This window comes from Aulostomus chinensis, chromosome 21 (genome assembly GCF_037954235.1).
Source record: "Aulostomus chinensis isolate RoL2024-O1b breed Wild chromosome 21, RoL_Achi_v1.0, whole genome shotgun sequence".
Taxonomy (NCBI): Eukaryota; Metazoa; Chordata; class Actinopteri; order Syngnathiformes; family Aulostomidae; genus Aulostomus; species Aulostomus chinensis.
Window position 1 is genome coordinate 4,699,684 of NC_141340.1, and position 15,317 is coordinate 4,715,000.

General features: G+C 43.8%; 2 protein-coding genes across 3 annotated transcripts in view; one reads left to right on the forward strand and one right to left on the reverse strand.

Annotated features, from left to right (window-relative positions):
* Positions 1–1,095: 1,095 nt before the first annotated feature.
* Positions 1,096–6,639, forward strand: acbd5a (acyl-CoA binding domain containing 5a). 2 transcript variants are annotated; one of them, XM_086190757.1, is made up of 14 exons: positions 1,096–1,216; positions 1,500–1,627; positions 1,829–1,949; positions 2,952–3,024; positions 3,112–3,229; positions 3,329–3,361; positions 4,004–4,216; positions 4,315–4,482; positions 4,912–5,006; positions 5,082–5,283; positions 5,508–5,710; positions 5,837–5,896; positions 5,985–6,094; positions 6,190–6,639. In XM_086190757.1, exons 2-14 carry the CDS (start codon positions 1,531–1,533, stop codon positions 6,200–6,202), a joined length of 1,506 nt encoding a protein of 501 aa, XP_086046883.1. In that variant the 5' UTR covers positions 1,096–1,216; positions 1,500–1,530; the 3' UTR covers positions 6,203–6,639. The 2 variants fall into 2 exon arrangements, with proteins under 2 accessions (XP_086046883.1, XP_086046884.1); XM_086190758.1 differs by lacking the exon at positions 3,329–3,361.
* A 1,231-nt stretch (positions 6,640–7,870) lies between these two features.
* mastl (microtubule associated serine/threonine kinase-like) overlaps positions 7,871–15,317 on the reverse strand; it is a 7,947-nt gene continuing 500 nt past the window's right edge. Inside the window, exons 1-12 of the mRNA XM_086190755.1 lie at positions 15,262–15,317; positions 15,052–15,189; positions 14,821–14,960; positions 14,316–14,404; positions 14,110–14,216; positions 13,852–14,011; positions 13,585–13,733; positions 12,405–13,451; positions 11,176–11,317; positions 9,799–9,912; positions 9,609–9,710; positions 7,871–9,101 (exon numbers count right to left, since the gene is read on the reverse strand). The exon at positions 15,262–15,317 is cut by the window's right edge and continues 500 nt beyond it. Coding sequence (XP_086046881.1) covers positions 8,944–9,101; positions 9,609–9,710; positions 9,799–9,912; positions 11,176–11,317; positions 12,405–13,451; positions 13,585–13,733; positions 13,852–14,011; positions 14,110–14,216; positions 14,316–14,404; positions 14,821–14,960; positions 15,052–15,189; positions 15,262–15,317 — 2,402 coding nt within the window. The 3' untranslated portion in view covers positions 7,871–8,943. The remainder of the gene's footprint in view (positions 9,102–9,608; positions 9,711–9,798; positions 9,913–11,175; positions 11,318–12,404; positions 13,452–13,584; positions 13,734–13,851; positions 14,012–14,109; positions 14,217–14,315; positions 14,405–14,820; positions 14,961–15,051; positions 15,190–15,261) is intronic.

A 15,317-nucleotide genomic window follows, 5' to 3' on the forward strand; every position in this document is an offset into this window, starting at 1 on the left:
AGCTTGCACACTCAGAGGCTGGCATTTAGCCTGTTTTCGCCACTCTTCCAATCTAATTTAACAACGATGTGTTTAAAAAAGAACATCTAACAACTCAGAGTGTTTTAATCTTACTGTTACACACCAGTATTTTAAATTAAAACTAGTAACTCAAGCCACTCGCTAAAACTAGCTCAGTTCTAGCAGGGTTCTCTAGCAGGGTTAAAAAATTTTGCCAGATACACGTAAATGTAGTTTTTGTGACCAAATATTCTATGAAACAATGTAAAATAAAGAGAGAAAATTATATTTATAACAAGCAATGTGGTTTGATACAACTTGAAAATATTTGATGATTTAATTTTGAGCAAAATAGATTATTGTTAAAGTTGAACAATACCGAACCACATATAGTCCAATAGTCGCATAATTGTAGGGGCAAATTTCAATTACTTTTATGAAATTTTCTGTCTTTTTTTTCAATTAATATGGATGAGATGTTAAACTAGAATCCATTTAAGAAAGCAAATTTATGCATCACATATGTTAAACTGTTGGAACTGTTAAAAAATGTAGGAGGTACACATTTTCGACTCGAAATAAAGATTATTTTTTGTTTTTGTCTGGTCTTTTTCTTAATGGCAAAACAACTGTGAGCCTGTAACACTATCTCAAATATCAAAGTAGCTATTTAAATGCCAAATTGCAGACATTTTCGAACTTCCTTTGTGAACAAGAGCAGACTTGTTTAGTTTACTAGTCTACGTAAAGGCGGTAAACCTCTCGCATCAGCTGGACTTGACATCGTCATTAAAAATTGGCACAAAATAATGAGAGCAGAGTGCTGTGCTCGAAAATGAAAAACAAAGTGAGATATCTTATTTTTCTCTACTGTCTCACCATTACTGGGAGAGAAAAAAAAGATTGACAAGAGCATGTCGGGATATGCAGTTTTCACTGCATTGTAACTGCAGAACTCGTGACGGCAATTTTATTTTTTCACCTTTTATTTCCTATATTGTATTTGGTAATAGTTTAATTTTGAAAAATGTCTTAACTCGCTTTAAACTTTCATTGAATGTAGGGGGGTTGTTGAGTTCAGTAGAAGCAAGTTGATACAAAACTACACATCCCAGCGTGCACCGCTGCGGGGTTTATTACTGTTCATGGCGTCTGGTCGAGGGTTAGAGGCAGGTCGCCTTCTGACAAACAGATAGGCTGACGATTTTTTTTAACGGTAGGTGACACTTGTTCCGTGTAAAGTTTTCGAGTATTTGTGGGGATTTCGCGTAGATACCGGAGAAGTGTGTCGCGCGCTAAACCGTTGTGTCCTGCGTAAACACCCGACAGCATCCTCCACTCACTGGTGGTAACTGTTAGCTAGCTACAACAAGTTCAGCCAGTCTCCTTGACGTTATATGACAGCTTGGGATTCTTGTCGTGAGCCAGCACACACGCTATGTTGAGCTAGCAGCTCAAACCGTTCCTCCTTTGTTTTTGATTAACTGCTCCGTCCGCAGGCTTTTCTTTTCGTCGTCTCCCGGTGGCGCGATGGAGGTGGAGGAAGTCGGTGTGGAAGAGGAAACGCGGTTGACCCAGCTGAGGTTCGACGCCGCGGTTAAAGTGATCAAGAGTTTACCTCCTGATGGTGAGTGAACAACGAGCTTGCTAGCGCTATTTAGCCCAGTTTAACCAATCCCAGCGTGGAAGCTAGCTTGGTTTCCTGCAAGCACTGGATCTATAGCGATTTAAAAGCCTTAATCCACTTTGCTGATAGATCAGACTTTGCAAGCCGTCTGCAACTCTGCTGCGCCGTCACAAACACTCCTGTGTGACTGGTTTCCTCCAGGTCCTTTCCAGCCCTCCAATGACATGATGCTCAAATTCTACAGCTACTATAAACAAGCCACCGTGGGGGTCTGCAACATTCCCCGGCCTGGCTTCTGGGATGCAGTTGGCAAAGCAAAATGGTAAAGAAAGATGAAAATAAAGTTGTTGTCTTTTTCAAAGGTGAACTGCAGTTCTGGATGTGTGCAATTGTTATGAAAATCAGTTTTGCAACTGTTGGTATTTTATACCTCACGCAAGGGAAATGCTGATGTCGCACCCTCGCACCAGGGACTTTGGCACTGAGTATCACGGTAGGAAAGTGGCCTGTTGCGTTAGGGGTGGGTCATTATGACAGAAATCTGGATTTTGAACCTTACAGATCCTGAAAGCCCCAGTTCTCTTGATTGGGCCCTACAGGGTTGAGGCTTTACAAGCATTTTCACACAAGGTGGGCTAAAAATCAGAACGATAGCTCATCCCTACGCTTTAGGTTAGATTTCATCTCCAAATTAACTGTCCTGATATTCAGACAGCTTTCAAAAGTCACAGTTACCAAACTCATTCTTAAATTCTGTGTAAACCAGGAGGAGATACTGAAATGCACCATAACATGGTTTGAATGGTTGTGTAACAATCCACTTTTTGCCCTCTTCCCCTTTCAGATATAATTATTTACCCTGGATTGTCTGCTTCATCTCAGGTTGTGTTGGATCTCTGGACTCATGGTTATCTCAGTCCACCTGTCAATCATACACATGTCCCGCCCCTGAAGGCACATCACACAGCGGCGGTCAGAGTTAGCCATTAGCTTGAAATGCACCCTGGAATGTGACCTCTTACCCAGAAGGCTGGAGAGTTTCTCTCCTGGCTCCTTCCGCCGGGGGCCGGGGGCCGGGGGGGCTTGTTAGAGAGTTCATTGGGAAATTCTAACACTGTATGGTAGACATGGCTCTGCTTGCTAGTGAATGGTTAAGTTTCTGACTGTGTTCAACCTGCCGCTGACACGGAAAACACCGATCAAAATAGACCGACCTTGACACAGTTGAAAACTGGCGAACGCGTGTTCAAAACCCAGCTGATGAGCAGGAACTTCTTTTTTTTTTTACTTAATGAAATGATGACTGTTTGCTGTGATTATTCAGGGATGCGTGGAATTCTCTTGGACAAATGTCAAAAGAAGAAGCAATGGCCGCTTATGTTGAAGAAATGAAGCTGGTAGGGTTTCCTCTCACACTCCTGGTTTTAATGATTGGAACAAACTCTGACGCCGGCTGACGTGTGTTTTGTTGAACTGTCGACCAGATCCTGGAGGGAATGCCCGTGACAGATGAAGTGGAGGAGCTGTTACGGGTCCTGGGCCCCTTCTATGAGCTGGTGGACGAGAAGAAAAAGATCTCACAGATATCAGACCTGAGCACAGGTAGGACGGCCCACCTGGCAGATCTCCTCTGTCTGTCATTTTCTTTGTGATGTCACACACCGAGGTTAACCCTTTTCATGGTTTTGCTTTTATGCCCAGCCCGTTTGACACAGTTTGCTAGGCAGCTGGAAGGCAAGTACATGGCTGTGGCAATATTTGTCTGGTGTTGTCCCCAAGAAGCTTCTAGCAGCAGGTAGCCCTCTTGTCACGCGTGCTAAGTAGCGCTACAGAACGTGTAGCCGAGTACTTCTGTGTTTCCCCCTGTTATCGCTGATGTCACGTAAATCCAAATTCTTACCATGTTGAAGTTCTACATGATGTGTTTTTTTCCTTATCCACGTGGCTCTGATTATGAGGTGGTCGTCAGTAGCACAGATGTCCGGTGTTGATAATTTCATATAATTTATGGAAATGTGTCCATACGAGGCGATAGGAACGCCTGCTGATTGGCTCGTCTGATTCCAACACCTTGACACGTGGAGTATTTGTTTCAAACACTTCAATATATAAATCTCTTCAGATGGACTGAGATATGTAACAATTTCACAGCTGTGTGAGTTTAAAAATTAACCTTTTTTCTCAAACAGTAATGTAATGAATGATGGCTATGAATAGCTTTAGAGCTATGCAGGCACCTTGTAGTTGGTAGCATCTCGTCGAGGCTCCTGTCATCAGTGTTTTGATGAGTCATGATTGGAATGTTACAAACAGGATTATTCATCTCTTTCTCCTTCAGGGTTACCACCTCATAATAAATTCCTTTCTGTTTCGCAGGTCTTGGAACAATGATGAACTCGATGGCATCGAAGAGCGTTGCTAAGAGCATCATCAGAAACATGGAAGTGAACGGTACGCTGGAGCCGCGCCCCGCCAGGCTCGCGTCAAAGGAGGTGAAGGAAACCTCAGATGAAGAATCGGAGGAGGAGAATGAGGAGGATGAAGAAGAGGAGGAGGAGGAAGATGTAGCCATAAAGGAAGTCAGAAAAGGTAATTAAAGAAATTTTTTTTAAACAGCAAGATTTACTGTTTGAAATTATCACCGGGACAACAACTAGATTGTCGATTTTGTTGCAATTTTGTTTCAGATAAGAAATCAGCAGCTCCACAGCCAAAGAAGAGTTCAGCCAGGAAGCAGAAGGTGCCGCTGCCTAACGGGGTCACGCATTTGACCAACGGGGGTCACTGCAGAGCGTGCAGAGACGATTCCCGGGAGAGCTCCGTCTGTGACCCGCTGCTCAACGGACATCATATGAGTAAGGAAGCCACCGTAGTCACATGACGCGTTGAGTCACACAATATTCATGTTTTCTATCAGTCGACACATAAAACGTTCATTACTGGAAATACTGTCTGTGACTTTGACCCCCCAAATTTTGCCATCTCAGTGGACCTGTGCCAAACTTTAAGAAGTTCTTAAGGCATTCCTAACAAAAATGTGACAGACGGTGGAGACGTCCACCGGCACAAAGGCATAAAAAGTCATTCCTGAGGACGCGGGCGCTCACATGTATCGGCGAACCACGTGATCAGATCATCTGCTCAGCTTGACTCCCAGACATTGAATCTGAGCACACAGTTTTAGGCGTGTCCACGAATGGCTCTGTTGAAGTTCCCCCACATTAATTACATAGCGGTTTACATGACATCACACCCTGAGCTTTCCTCTGCCCTTGGTGTCTCAGATCCCAGCATCGACGTGAGCGGGCCCACTCATCTCGCCAGCGACTCGGACAGCGAAGTCTACTGTGACTCTGTGGACCAGTTTGGTCAGGATGAGGCAAGTAACAACTCTGAAACACATAATGTGGTCGTAGCGTGGAGTCCGTCACTGACAGATTCTAATGTACCAAAGAGCTCCGAGCACAACCGCTCTCTGGACGAGCTGGAAGAGGACGAGAACCATGTCTTGCTGCCTCTGGACCACGAGGCTGCTCCGGATCCACCGCAGGTCCTCAGGTGTGGAGGAGAGGACGGAGACGCTGGAGGATCGGCGTCTCAGAGACAGAGGCTGAACGTGAACCAGCCGGACAGATCAGCGGTCAGAAGTGGGAGAGGTGAGGGGGGGGGGGGCTTCTGCTGTCTGGTCTGAAGGGGGCAGGCTTGGATGTTGGCTTTGTTTTACTGCACCACCTCTGTCAGACCTCAGTGATGAGAAGCAGATTGTGACCAACGTCTGCCTGAGATTTATTTCCTTAAATGTGCAGTTTGTCACCCTCCACTTTCTATTCTACGAGCACCATCAGCTCGATTCAATTTCAGACAGTCTCCATGTTTTTAGGCTCCAGGTCTCCTGGCTGCAGCTCTGGAGCTCCGGTTCCCGTCCACAGCAGTGGAGATGGCGATGGAGGCCACTGGGGAGGAGCAGGAGCCACCGGAGGGAGTCTGAACGAGCAGATCGTGGTGGCGTTGGCCAGACTGCAGGAGGACATGCAGAGTGTTCTGGAGAGGCTCCACACCCTGGAGGCCCTGACGGCAACCCAGGTCAGACCCCCCCGGTATCAACACATGAGGCAGCAACTTTCACACTGCAGATCACATGAGTGTTCATATGTTTCCCTTCTACTAAAGTTAATCATGTCCCACATTATTATTTGCTGCTTCTTCCAGGCGAGATCAGTGGCTCTGTCTCCCATTTACCCATCGACCCCCGTGAATAAGAAAAGTCAGGTAAACGCAGGTTGTTTCTTGGTTTGGTCGTTTCACATATTGAAAGAAGCTAAAGCTTCAGCTTGAGTTGTTGATTTCTGCCCTCTAGAAACCATCCTGGTGGCCTTTTGACATTTCTCCAACCAGTCTGGCCTTCGCCGTCATCTGGCCGTTTGTGGTGCAGTGGCTCATCAGCCTGTACATGCAGAGGAGGAGAAGGTACTCCTGCTACTGGAACTTTGAAGTCCTGCCAGTGTTTAAACAACAACAAAAGAATCTGTATTTTGAAACATTTTTTGGTCTTGTTTTTCCAGACGAACCAACTGAAACCCTTGTGGGCGTGAGGAAGAGATCTTCGATTGGGTTGCTGATGGCTGTAACTCCCCCCTGCTTAGACCCACGGCCCAGTAATTAGCTTTTGCACTATGAAGTCGGCACCTTTAGGTACGAGAGATCTCTCAAGTATGTGTGGTACCGTGGATGGCAAATGAACGAGAAGTATGAATCAATGGACTTGGAAAAGCCCATTGATTCTCTGTCAGAGATGGTTTTGTGTTGGAGGAAAGTGACGGTTGGGGCGTCGGCGGTGTGGCTCCAGACTGTAGCTCCTCGGCGATTGACATGCAAGCTTGATGAGTTTGATGTGGTTTTAACTTAATTCATTAGTTGCCCAAGCAATGCTGCTAAGATACAATGTTGTAGGAACTGTAGGTTATATGGAAGCCCATTTGTGCCAGTAAAAGTTAAAAAAAAAAAAGATAAAATCTGATCCTTGATGATAAAATATTCCAATGGTAAGGCATGATTTGGGAGGAAATTTTGAAGTTTTCAGTAAAAATTCAGACATTTAGAGTGTAGTCAGAATGTTAAAGTCGTGGTGTGGATTGACAAATGTATAATTGAGTTTTTAATTAAGGCTTATTTTTGTTAAAGCTCATAATTTAAAGGTTTTTTTCCCCTCATAATTGAATTTTTTTTAAATTGTGGGTTCATGATTAATTTCAATTCTAACCATTGTCAGAACGTTAAGTTCTGATCATTGGTGTTCGTCGTTTACCTCATAACTATTATTCTATTTGACTTAGCATAGGAATGTTTTTCTTCCAAGGCTAGCTTAGTTTTTAAATTTAACTTGTATAAATAGGCTTCCCTATGGTTTAGACTCGAGGTTTGAATGTAACATAATACTGTATGATTCTTTTTAATTCTGAGAATAAGTTAATATTTATTGCTTCAACTATCAAGAATGACAGTGAAGGCGTCGCTGGTCGGGATTCAGCTGCATAAATGTTTCAAGTGTGTGCTCAGTGTTGTGTATTGAAACAAATCTGGCATTAGTCCGTGCTTTTACAATTTTTCTCCACTTCTGAAATAGAAAAAGTGCCTCAACATCACAAGGTACATTCATGGCATTAAGTTTTGTTGTTGTTTTTTGAACTCACTTTAGGATAACTGGACCAAATCAGCAGAACTGCCGCTACCTAGCGAGCTGTTCTGAGTCTGTTCCCTCTGATACACCACTCTTGTCTCTGTGCTTCGTTTGCTGTCATGTTTGTCTTTGTTGTAGAATTCTGAGATGTGATGTAATAATGTTTGTCAGGAAATTGACAGATTTGCGTGACTGCTGACACGTGTAATAATAGCTGTACAGTTCAGAAGATAAATGCAATATTTTGATTGCATTCCTATGTATTAATATAGAATACTATATATATATATATATATCCTATGTACAAAGGTTTGCATCTGCAATAGCGCTAACCTTTCCAGAGCCATGATGTTTTCCTAAGAAAGTAATAATAGTTTACCTTTCTACTGATGCGTATAAAAGCTTTCTCACCCTCTCTGCCTGTGGATAGAGTGGCGTCTGCATGTGATCATCTCAGCCTCAAATAAAATTTTCATAAAGCATATTGATTAGTTGGAATCTTTTGCCAAGTGTTCCCTTTCAGAACACACATGGATCTTTTACCCGAGCAAGAAAAGGGTGAAATGTCACGATACAGACGGATTTTATTTGCATTTTCCTCTTTTTCCACTGGACAAGATAGAAAGCTACCACATAAAAACACAGGGTAGAATCTGTCGCTAGATTTGGAACATAAAAGCAAGTAAACGATGACAAACCACACACTCCTGTCTTAAAACAACACAAAATATGAACGAGATTTATACATAAAATAAGAGTTGATGAATATATTAGATTTAGCAGCATTATTCCCATCAGAGAACCAACAGCTGGAGAACATCGCAATGATCAGTGCAGCGTCACCGGAGTGTATCGGCCTGAATGGTGCAGGTCACGCGGTTCCGAGTCACATGAACTTCAGAACTTGTGTTTGGATCCATCGTAGAGCCACACAAGCACCAACTGAGGCGGTAGAAAATGCGGTTCTGCTAGTAAAAAGTGTAAGAGCATTAAAGTACTGTATAGAACAGTCATGTTTACTAGGACGTAGGACATTTTCTACAAAACAATGTAGTATCAGCTAATCAGCCTCTTATGAACTGTTAGTGCACATGTAAAAAAAATGGTTTTAATGTTCTGTTCTACTGAGCCCTGGAGTAGTCAGAGAGAGAAAAACTAATTTGGCCTCAAGATACTTGTTCCCTAAATGTAGTTCTTCTGCCACCAGGACATACTGAATAAATGGTTCCCACCATTTAGTTCAATTGTGGCCAAAAGCTGTAATTTTGGACATAAATATGGTTATTTTGACACATCAAGCTACGTGTTCCCTCAGTTTGGTTCGTTTGAAGTTGTGTTTTATAACTTGCTGATGTGGTTATCTTGAGGCTACGAGATGCACTGTGTTCTGTTTTATTAATTTACAAGTCGCCTTATTATCTTGTCGCCACAAATTAATAAAACTGAAGGAACGAGTCCATCTTATTGTCTCTGTATGGCTGCTCCGGGGTTCCCTGGAGGAAGGACCTCTGCGGTAGAATGAGTGCGTCGGATTCTTTTGCGCAGTGAAACCAGAGACTGATGGATGCAGGCGACCGTCGAACTCCCCCCTTGAATCAGGAGCCTCCTCCAGAGGGAGGTGAACCAGGTGGCTCCAGCGCTAAAGACTGAAGCCTGACACAGCGATGTGCTGCGCATTGTTTCTTGCCTCAAAGTAGGAGGTGTCAGTCTCGTCCTCCGGCTGGGGAATGAAGGGCATCGGCTGGTTCTGCAGATTGTCCCAGTCCAAGCCCTCGAACAGGGGGTGGCTCTTCAGCTCTGGTGGATTTTTGAAGACAGAAAAATCACAATGCTCGTCCTTGTCAAGAAACTAGTTTAGAGTGGAGTGACTCAGAAAACACGTCGAATACTCTTAATAGTTCAAATATACCGTGGTTTCGAGGTATAATGTGAACTTTCACTACAAATCTGTAACCTGCCTGAGAGTTGCATCAAAAAACTCACTGTACTTATTGATATTCCTTTTATATTTATAGTTTTTATGTCTTAGAAGTGCATGCACTATTAAATTGTTTTTTCAAGTATTTTTTTCTTGACTGATTTTTATCTTTAATAGTATTGTCTACATTCTTCAGGATCAAACTTTCCTGTTGTTTTGTTTGTTTATAAAAATACAAATAATAATACTAAAGAGTTTTGTTATGTCCAATTCGTTAATTTGACTATAAATTAGTCAAACAAACAGTTTTCAATTCTGTGTAATAATAATAAACATAATAGTAGATACAAATTTAAACCATTTTTGAATTGAAAAGCGGTGCTCACCCTTTAGACCGGCTCGTTTTGTCTTGTCCATCGTCAGCAGGATTTCAATGGTATTCTTTGCGTTGTCAGACAGTTCCTCCTCTTCCTCGGGCCAGGGGATATCTACACGTTCATGATGGAGAGGAGGCAGAATGATGTATTTGGTCCCAGAGTTCTGGTGACGTTGCCGTACCAGAACCACCATACCCACCTCTGTTAAGAATATTCTGGAAGACCAATTGAGGTGTCTCGTCGTTGAAAGGAGGCACTCCTGTGAGGAACTCGAACAGACACACACCTAACGCCCACCAGTCCACCATGCAGTCTGGGAGGGGGGGAGGGATAAAGGAAAACAGCCGTTCACTACAGCTCCCGACGTCAAATACCAAAAACTGCTTAGTGATTCCAGTTAGAGTGCACCAATCGTACTGCAGTGGCACAAGCAGGAACTACACTGGATTAATACACAGGAGGGACGTTCAAAGGTCACGGAACTGAAAAAGGAACACGGTTCTAAACCAGAGGGCAGGCAGGCTTGGTGAAAAACAAGCAGCGAAGACCAGCCCTCACACCGCCTTTCTAATGCATTTCCTTATTGCCTCCAGGGGGCGTTATGACCAATCAGCTCCAAAATTCTCAGGACACTGCCATGACTGATACCACCCCCATCCCCACCAGTTTGGTACGTAGCTTTTGTGTCATCGTGATGAGAGTCAAGCAAAGATAAACGCCACCAAGAACATGAACTCCTTGGCAGTAATAGATAGTAAAACAACTAGAGGGTAAATCGATGAGACACAAGAGTCTAAACGAGTTGTTTAACGTCAACTTTACACCAATATGTGGCCCAACGATGACCAAAAACTAGTTCTGTAGATTTTCCAATCGGTACTTTAGTCATTTCCTTTGAAAAATGCTGACTTGCAACAAAAGGAGTGGTCTTGAACCGGGTCCCTGAGGTCCCACGGCTGTTCGCTGACCACAATTCCAAAGTGATGATGCTCCATCTCCTACGGTCCTCCACTCAAGGCTCAACCTAAGCTGGGGGGTTAATGCTGCCACACGGGATCATTCCCGCCACAGACTGGAATTCAAATAGATGACAGGAAACGCCATCATATCCGAATCAATAATCACATATTAGTTGGTTAAATTCTTTTTTGGGGGGGCTTTTAAGAGCCAATAAAGTCCAGTTTTTCCATCCCAAAAACTCAGACTCCCCCAACAACGGTTAGCTCAGTGTTAGAATATTTAGAGGGTCCATTTTTAAGCAACCTTTGTAATTACACACCAGCTGCCATCCCCCCTCCACTGATCAAGCCCACAGTTCATCCACCAATTCCAGAGGCGTAAACAGATGTAGCGGGGATAAAGGAATAGGGAGAAATCAGCTCATTTCCTCTAGCGTATTAGCAGGCTGGGTAAACATGCAAGTTTGTTTGTAAAAGCATTATAAACTTACCACACTGAACACTTCCTGAAACTCAAAGAAAATGCCTGTCACCAGAGCTTGATGCCAGGAAACACTGTTGTCAAAGAAAACAGGCCTTACTCGTACTTGCGGTACGTCTCTCTCTGTTTCTCTTACCATGTGGTTTTCCCAAAAGAAGTTCTGGAGCCAAATAGTCCGGGGTACCTAAAATGGGTCCACCCTCAACAGGCAGGGCCCCCCTACGGACACTCTTTGGTGTCCTGAAAGGAGTGTGAGAGGTGGACATGGGCTGAGGAGTCTGAGGGGGAAACAAAATGAAAGATAAAAAGAATGGCCAAGAGGTCCCGACGCTCCCTAAATTCCCCCCCAACTCCCTAAATTGTGACATTTTCCGAATTTGTACCCATTTAATTGGATAGAAGTACATTTTGTTGATGGAACTTCATGACTATAACTTCATACTATAAGAACATCAGTCAAAGCCAAACATCAAACAATAATTTGGTCGAGGCAGACGGCAGTCCATCTCAGGTCTGAGAGCATGCTCACGATGGAACGGCGGACCTCTTTAATTTAGAATACGGTTCTTAAATCGCTCTATTTGGAGAGCATCATGAGTTTGACCATCAAAAGGCAAAAAGCATGACACTCAGTTCAGCCATTTTGAATAACAAAAAGGTACAAAAGCTAATTTTCCCTTCAGGACAGCGCGACCCCTTCTGCTACAGCACTCGCTCCCAGGTAAATACTACATTCACGGTTGCCTGGTCCTCTCCATGGCAACAAATGCGCTCAGTCACCACGTTCCTCTGATAACCGCAGCTCTTGACTGCTCTCCAGGCTTTGCAGTGTGATTGGCAGCAGTGTTCCTGGGCCTGACTTTTTGCATGCCTTCCCTCAGGGTCTCTGCACCTGAACCAGTCCAGCTGGCTGTACTTGTTGCCTGTTGAACATTGCTTTTATCCATCTATCCATCCATCCATCCATAGATACACAGTATCTCTTTTTTGTTACGTCTCCGTGCTGGAAACAGAATTAAGGCACAATGTCCCATTCTTGTTTGCGCAATATTTCAGAAAAGGAATTTCTACAAATTTGGCCCAAATGCACACTTAACTCTCAGGTAAACGGAAATGATTTCATGAGTAGTAGGTTGAGGTAATCAGGTCGTGATGTCTCAGGAACGCCTCGAGGGAATATCTTGAAATTGACAAAATCGTACCCCATGAGAGGAAAAGGGTTGTTTTTTTTAGGGTCGAGTGTCAGTGTTGTTCATCATCTATTCAGTATTCCAGCAGCTTTTTAAAGAGTCCTGAGTTTCTTAGTACTTATTATTACTCATGAAGGGAAGGAATAACATTCACACGGTAATTTCAGATGCCTACCAGATAGGCGGAGCTGCCGGAGCTGGGTCTTTTCTGCACTGGTGTTGCAGCACTGAATGCAGTGTGATAGGAGGACGGAGACACATCCATGGCCTCCATGGACCCGATGCTGAAGCGCGACAGCCCCGACACGTTGGAGCGATTAATGGAGCTGCAGTAGCTTCGGAAAGCCACAACATTTCTTGGCTTGAGGAATGAGGGCGACTGAGCCAGACCACCGGCCAGCTCGGGAAGGTGGTTGAGAAAAGAAGACTTCAATTCACCATCGCTTTGAGCAGAATGACCATATTTTGGTGTTTCATTGTGAACAGTGGGGTGTGTTTGGGGCAGTGATTCTGTCATGGATGAGTCTTTGTTCTCTTGCTCCTCAGATGATGCCGAATCCCTCCTCGAGCACTTGCTCGCCTTGCCAGAAGCATAGCTGTCAACAGTGAGGGAAGTGTCATGCATCGATCCTTCAGAGTCCGGACTCAAGCTCCTGTAGATATCGGCGGTCCTGGGAAGCGGCGATGTGAAACTGGAATGCGGCGAGTCTTTGGCTCCATCTTCAAACACCTCCTCTGGTGGCTCCTCCAGTTCAGGGAAGAGACTTTTAGCAACAGCAATGGGACTAGGCCGCTTTGGGATCTGGTCTTGATCCGAGCCCAGGGATGCCATGAAGTCACCGAGCTGAATATTGGAAAATGTCCCAGTCAGACCAGTGTGAAACCTCACAGTCTCTTCTGGAATCTCGAAGCACCTTTTATAGTGCGTGGTACTCTTCTTGGCTTGGTTCTCCAATAACTCTGGACTTGTTTGTACGTCTGAAAATGTTCTTTTCCCAGATGAGGGGATTGTAATTTGACTGCCACAATCACCCAGAGCGGTGGAAATACAAGTGCTGGTTGGAGTTTCTGCAGGCTGATCTGGATTCACCTTCTTCAATAGACTGCTGTTGGCTTTAGCAGAGAATCCCAACATGCCTGGTTTGGCAGGTGCAGAGCCTTGTTCAGACTCTTTCTCAAAGTGTCCTCTCCCTCTCTGTTCATTCATGTGTTCATTTTCTTTCTAAAGAAGAGACGGAAAAAAACAAAACAAAACAGGAAAATTCTAATCACAGTTTGGGCCAGTTTCATAGATGTCAAATTTAAAGCAACACTTTTGGGAGGTCCACTTATTGCCAGACAAGAAGCTCAATGACCTCTTCATACTCCCACAGCGGACTGATGATGCCTTCAGTGTCAGTGGTGCTTCCGGTGCTCATCGTCTCAAACCTCTTCCTGGTTTTCAGCAGCGCGGGAGTCAGATTTTTCGCCAAGTTATGCGGACTAAACATAGTGTTGCTAGGTCCTGCGGGGACAACGCAGATAACTCAGAATATATTTTAGGTATTCATACATTTGCTCACAACAGCAGACATTCGGCAAGATAAATGGAGGAATTAAAATTGATATGGACCAGCACGTACCCATTTTCCTACGGTAGCAAGCCGGAGAGCAGAGGTTATCGCTGTACATTAACAAGGGAGACCCAAGGGACGTATTCCTCGGCTTAATCTTACCACAGGACATTGGACTGGACATGGCAGACGTGCTGCAGTGGCGTTTGCCTTCCCCTACAGGTGTGTTCTGCATTTGATACAATGGAAAACAAAATTAAATTATACATATTTGAAATCCCTTCATGTAAAAAATAATAACAATTTTAAAAAAAGAATATCCCTCACAAAGCCAATGGAGCTGATCAGGGAGAGGACTTGACCTGGGGTGCGGAAGTAGTCTTTCTTGGGTTTGGCCAAAGATGGGGTGGTAAGGATATCCATAAGACTCAGTTCTGACAGAGACCATAGAGATAGAAAAAACAAGATATTACGACAATAAATTCTGATTCTGATTCTGATTTATTCATGTGTTGACTGTTACTGGGACTCACCCCTGTCAAGCTTGACTTTGGAAAGGCCAAAATCTGTTAATTTAATGTGACCCTCATTGGATATGAGCATGTTGTCTGGCTTTAGGTCCCTAAAAAGGTGAACTCAGGTAAATTAAACAGGAAAAAATGTCTAATCGCATTTACTTAGTGATCATGAGAAATATTCAAAATGAAAATTGCATGATGATGCATTTCCCCAGTTCCACAAAGTTGATTTCTAAAAGCCCTAAAAATGATTCTTGTCAGGGGTTTTTTTCCCTACCAGCCTTCAACACATCATCTTAAAATATATTACCTACACTGAGTTGCCATTAAACATGAGACATTTTCATTTTCTGACTCTTTAAAGGCCCAGACAAACCCTGATAGATATGTTAATCTATGAATTCAACCCCAATGCATCGTTTATATGGATGAAATGAAAGGATGAACTCACTCACTGAACAACAAAGGAGTCAAGATGACCCTCAACTATCAACTGTTAGAATGAAGGTACTATAACTACCTGTGGATTATACCATGTCGATGCAGGTAGTCCAAAGCCAGAGCCACCTCTGAGAAGTATTTGACAGCCATGTCCTGGTCAAAATACCCATAAATGTGGAGGAGAGACTTCACATCTCCTCCGATGAGGTATTCCATCACCTGAAAGCAGCACGAAGAGATTCAACAACAGGTCTGCCAATCGTGATAAACGTGTTTTGTGCATTTCTTTCTTTTTTTGCGTGTGAGGTACCAGGTAGATCTTCGTGGCAGTCTGAAGAGAGTAAAACAGGTGAACCACGAAGGGACTTTTGCTCAGGGCAAGTGCATCTCTCTCTGCTTTCATTTGTCCCGTCATGTTTTTATCAACCATGTCTGCTTTCTTCATCACCTGAAGCACAAACACAGAGCTCAGCCTTGAGTCTCAGTCGGCTTAATGACGCCCGAATCCAGGCCGACTCACCTTAATCGCGTATAATCGGACATTGCACTTCTTCCGCGCCAAATAGACTTTCCCAA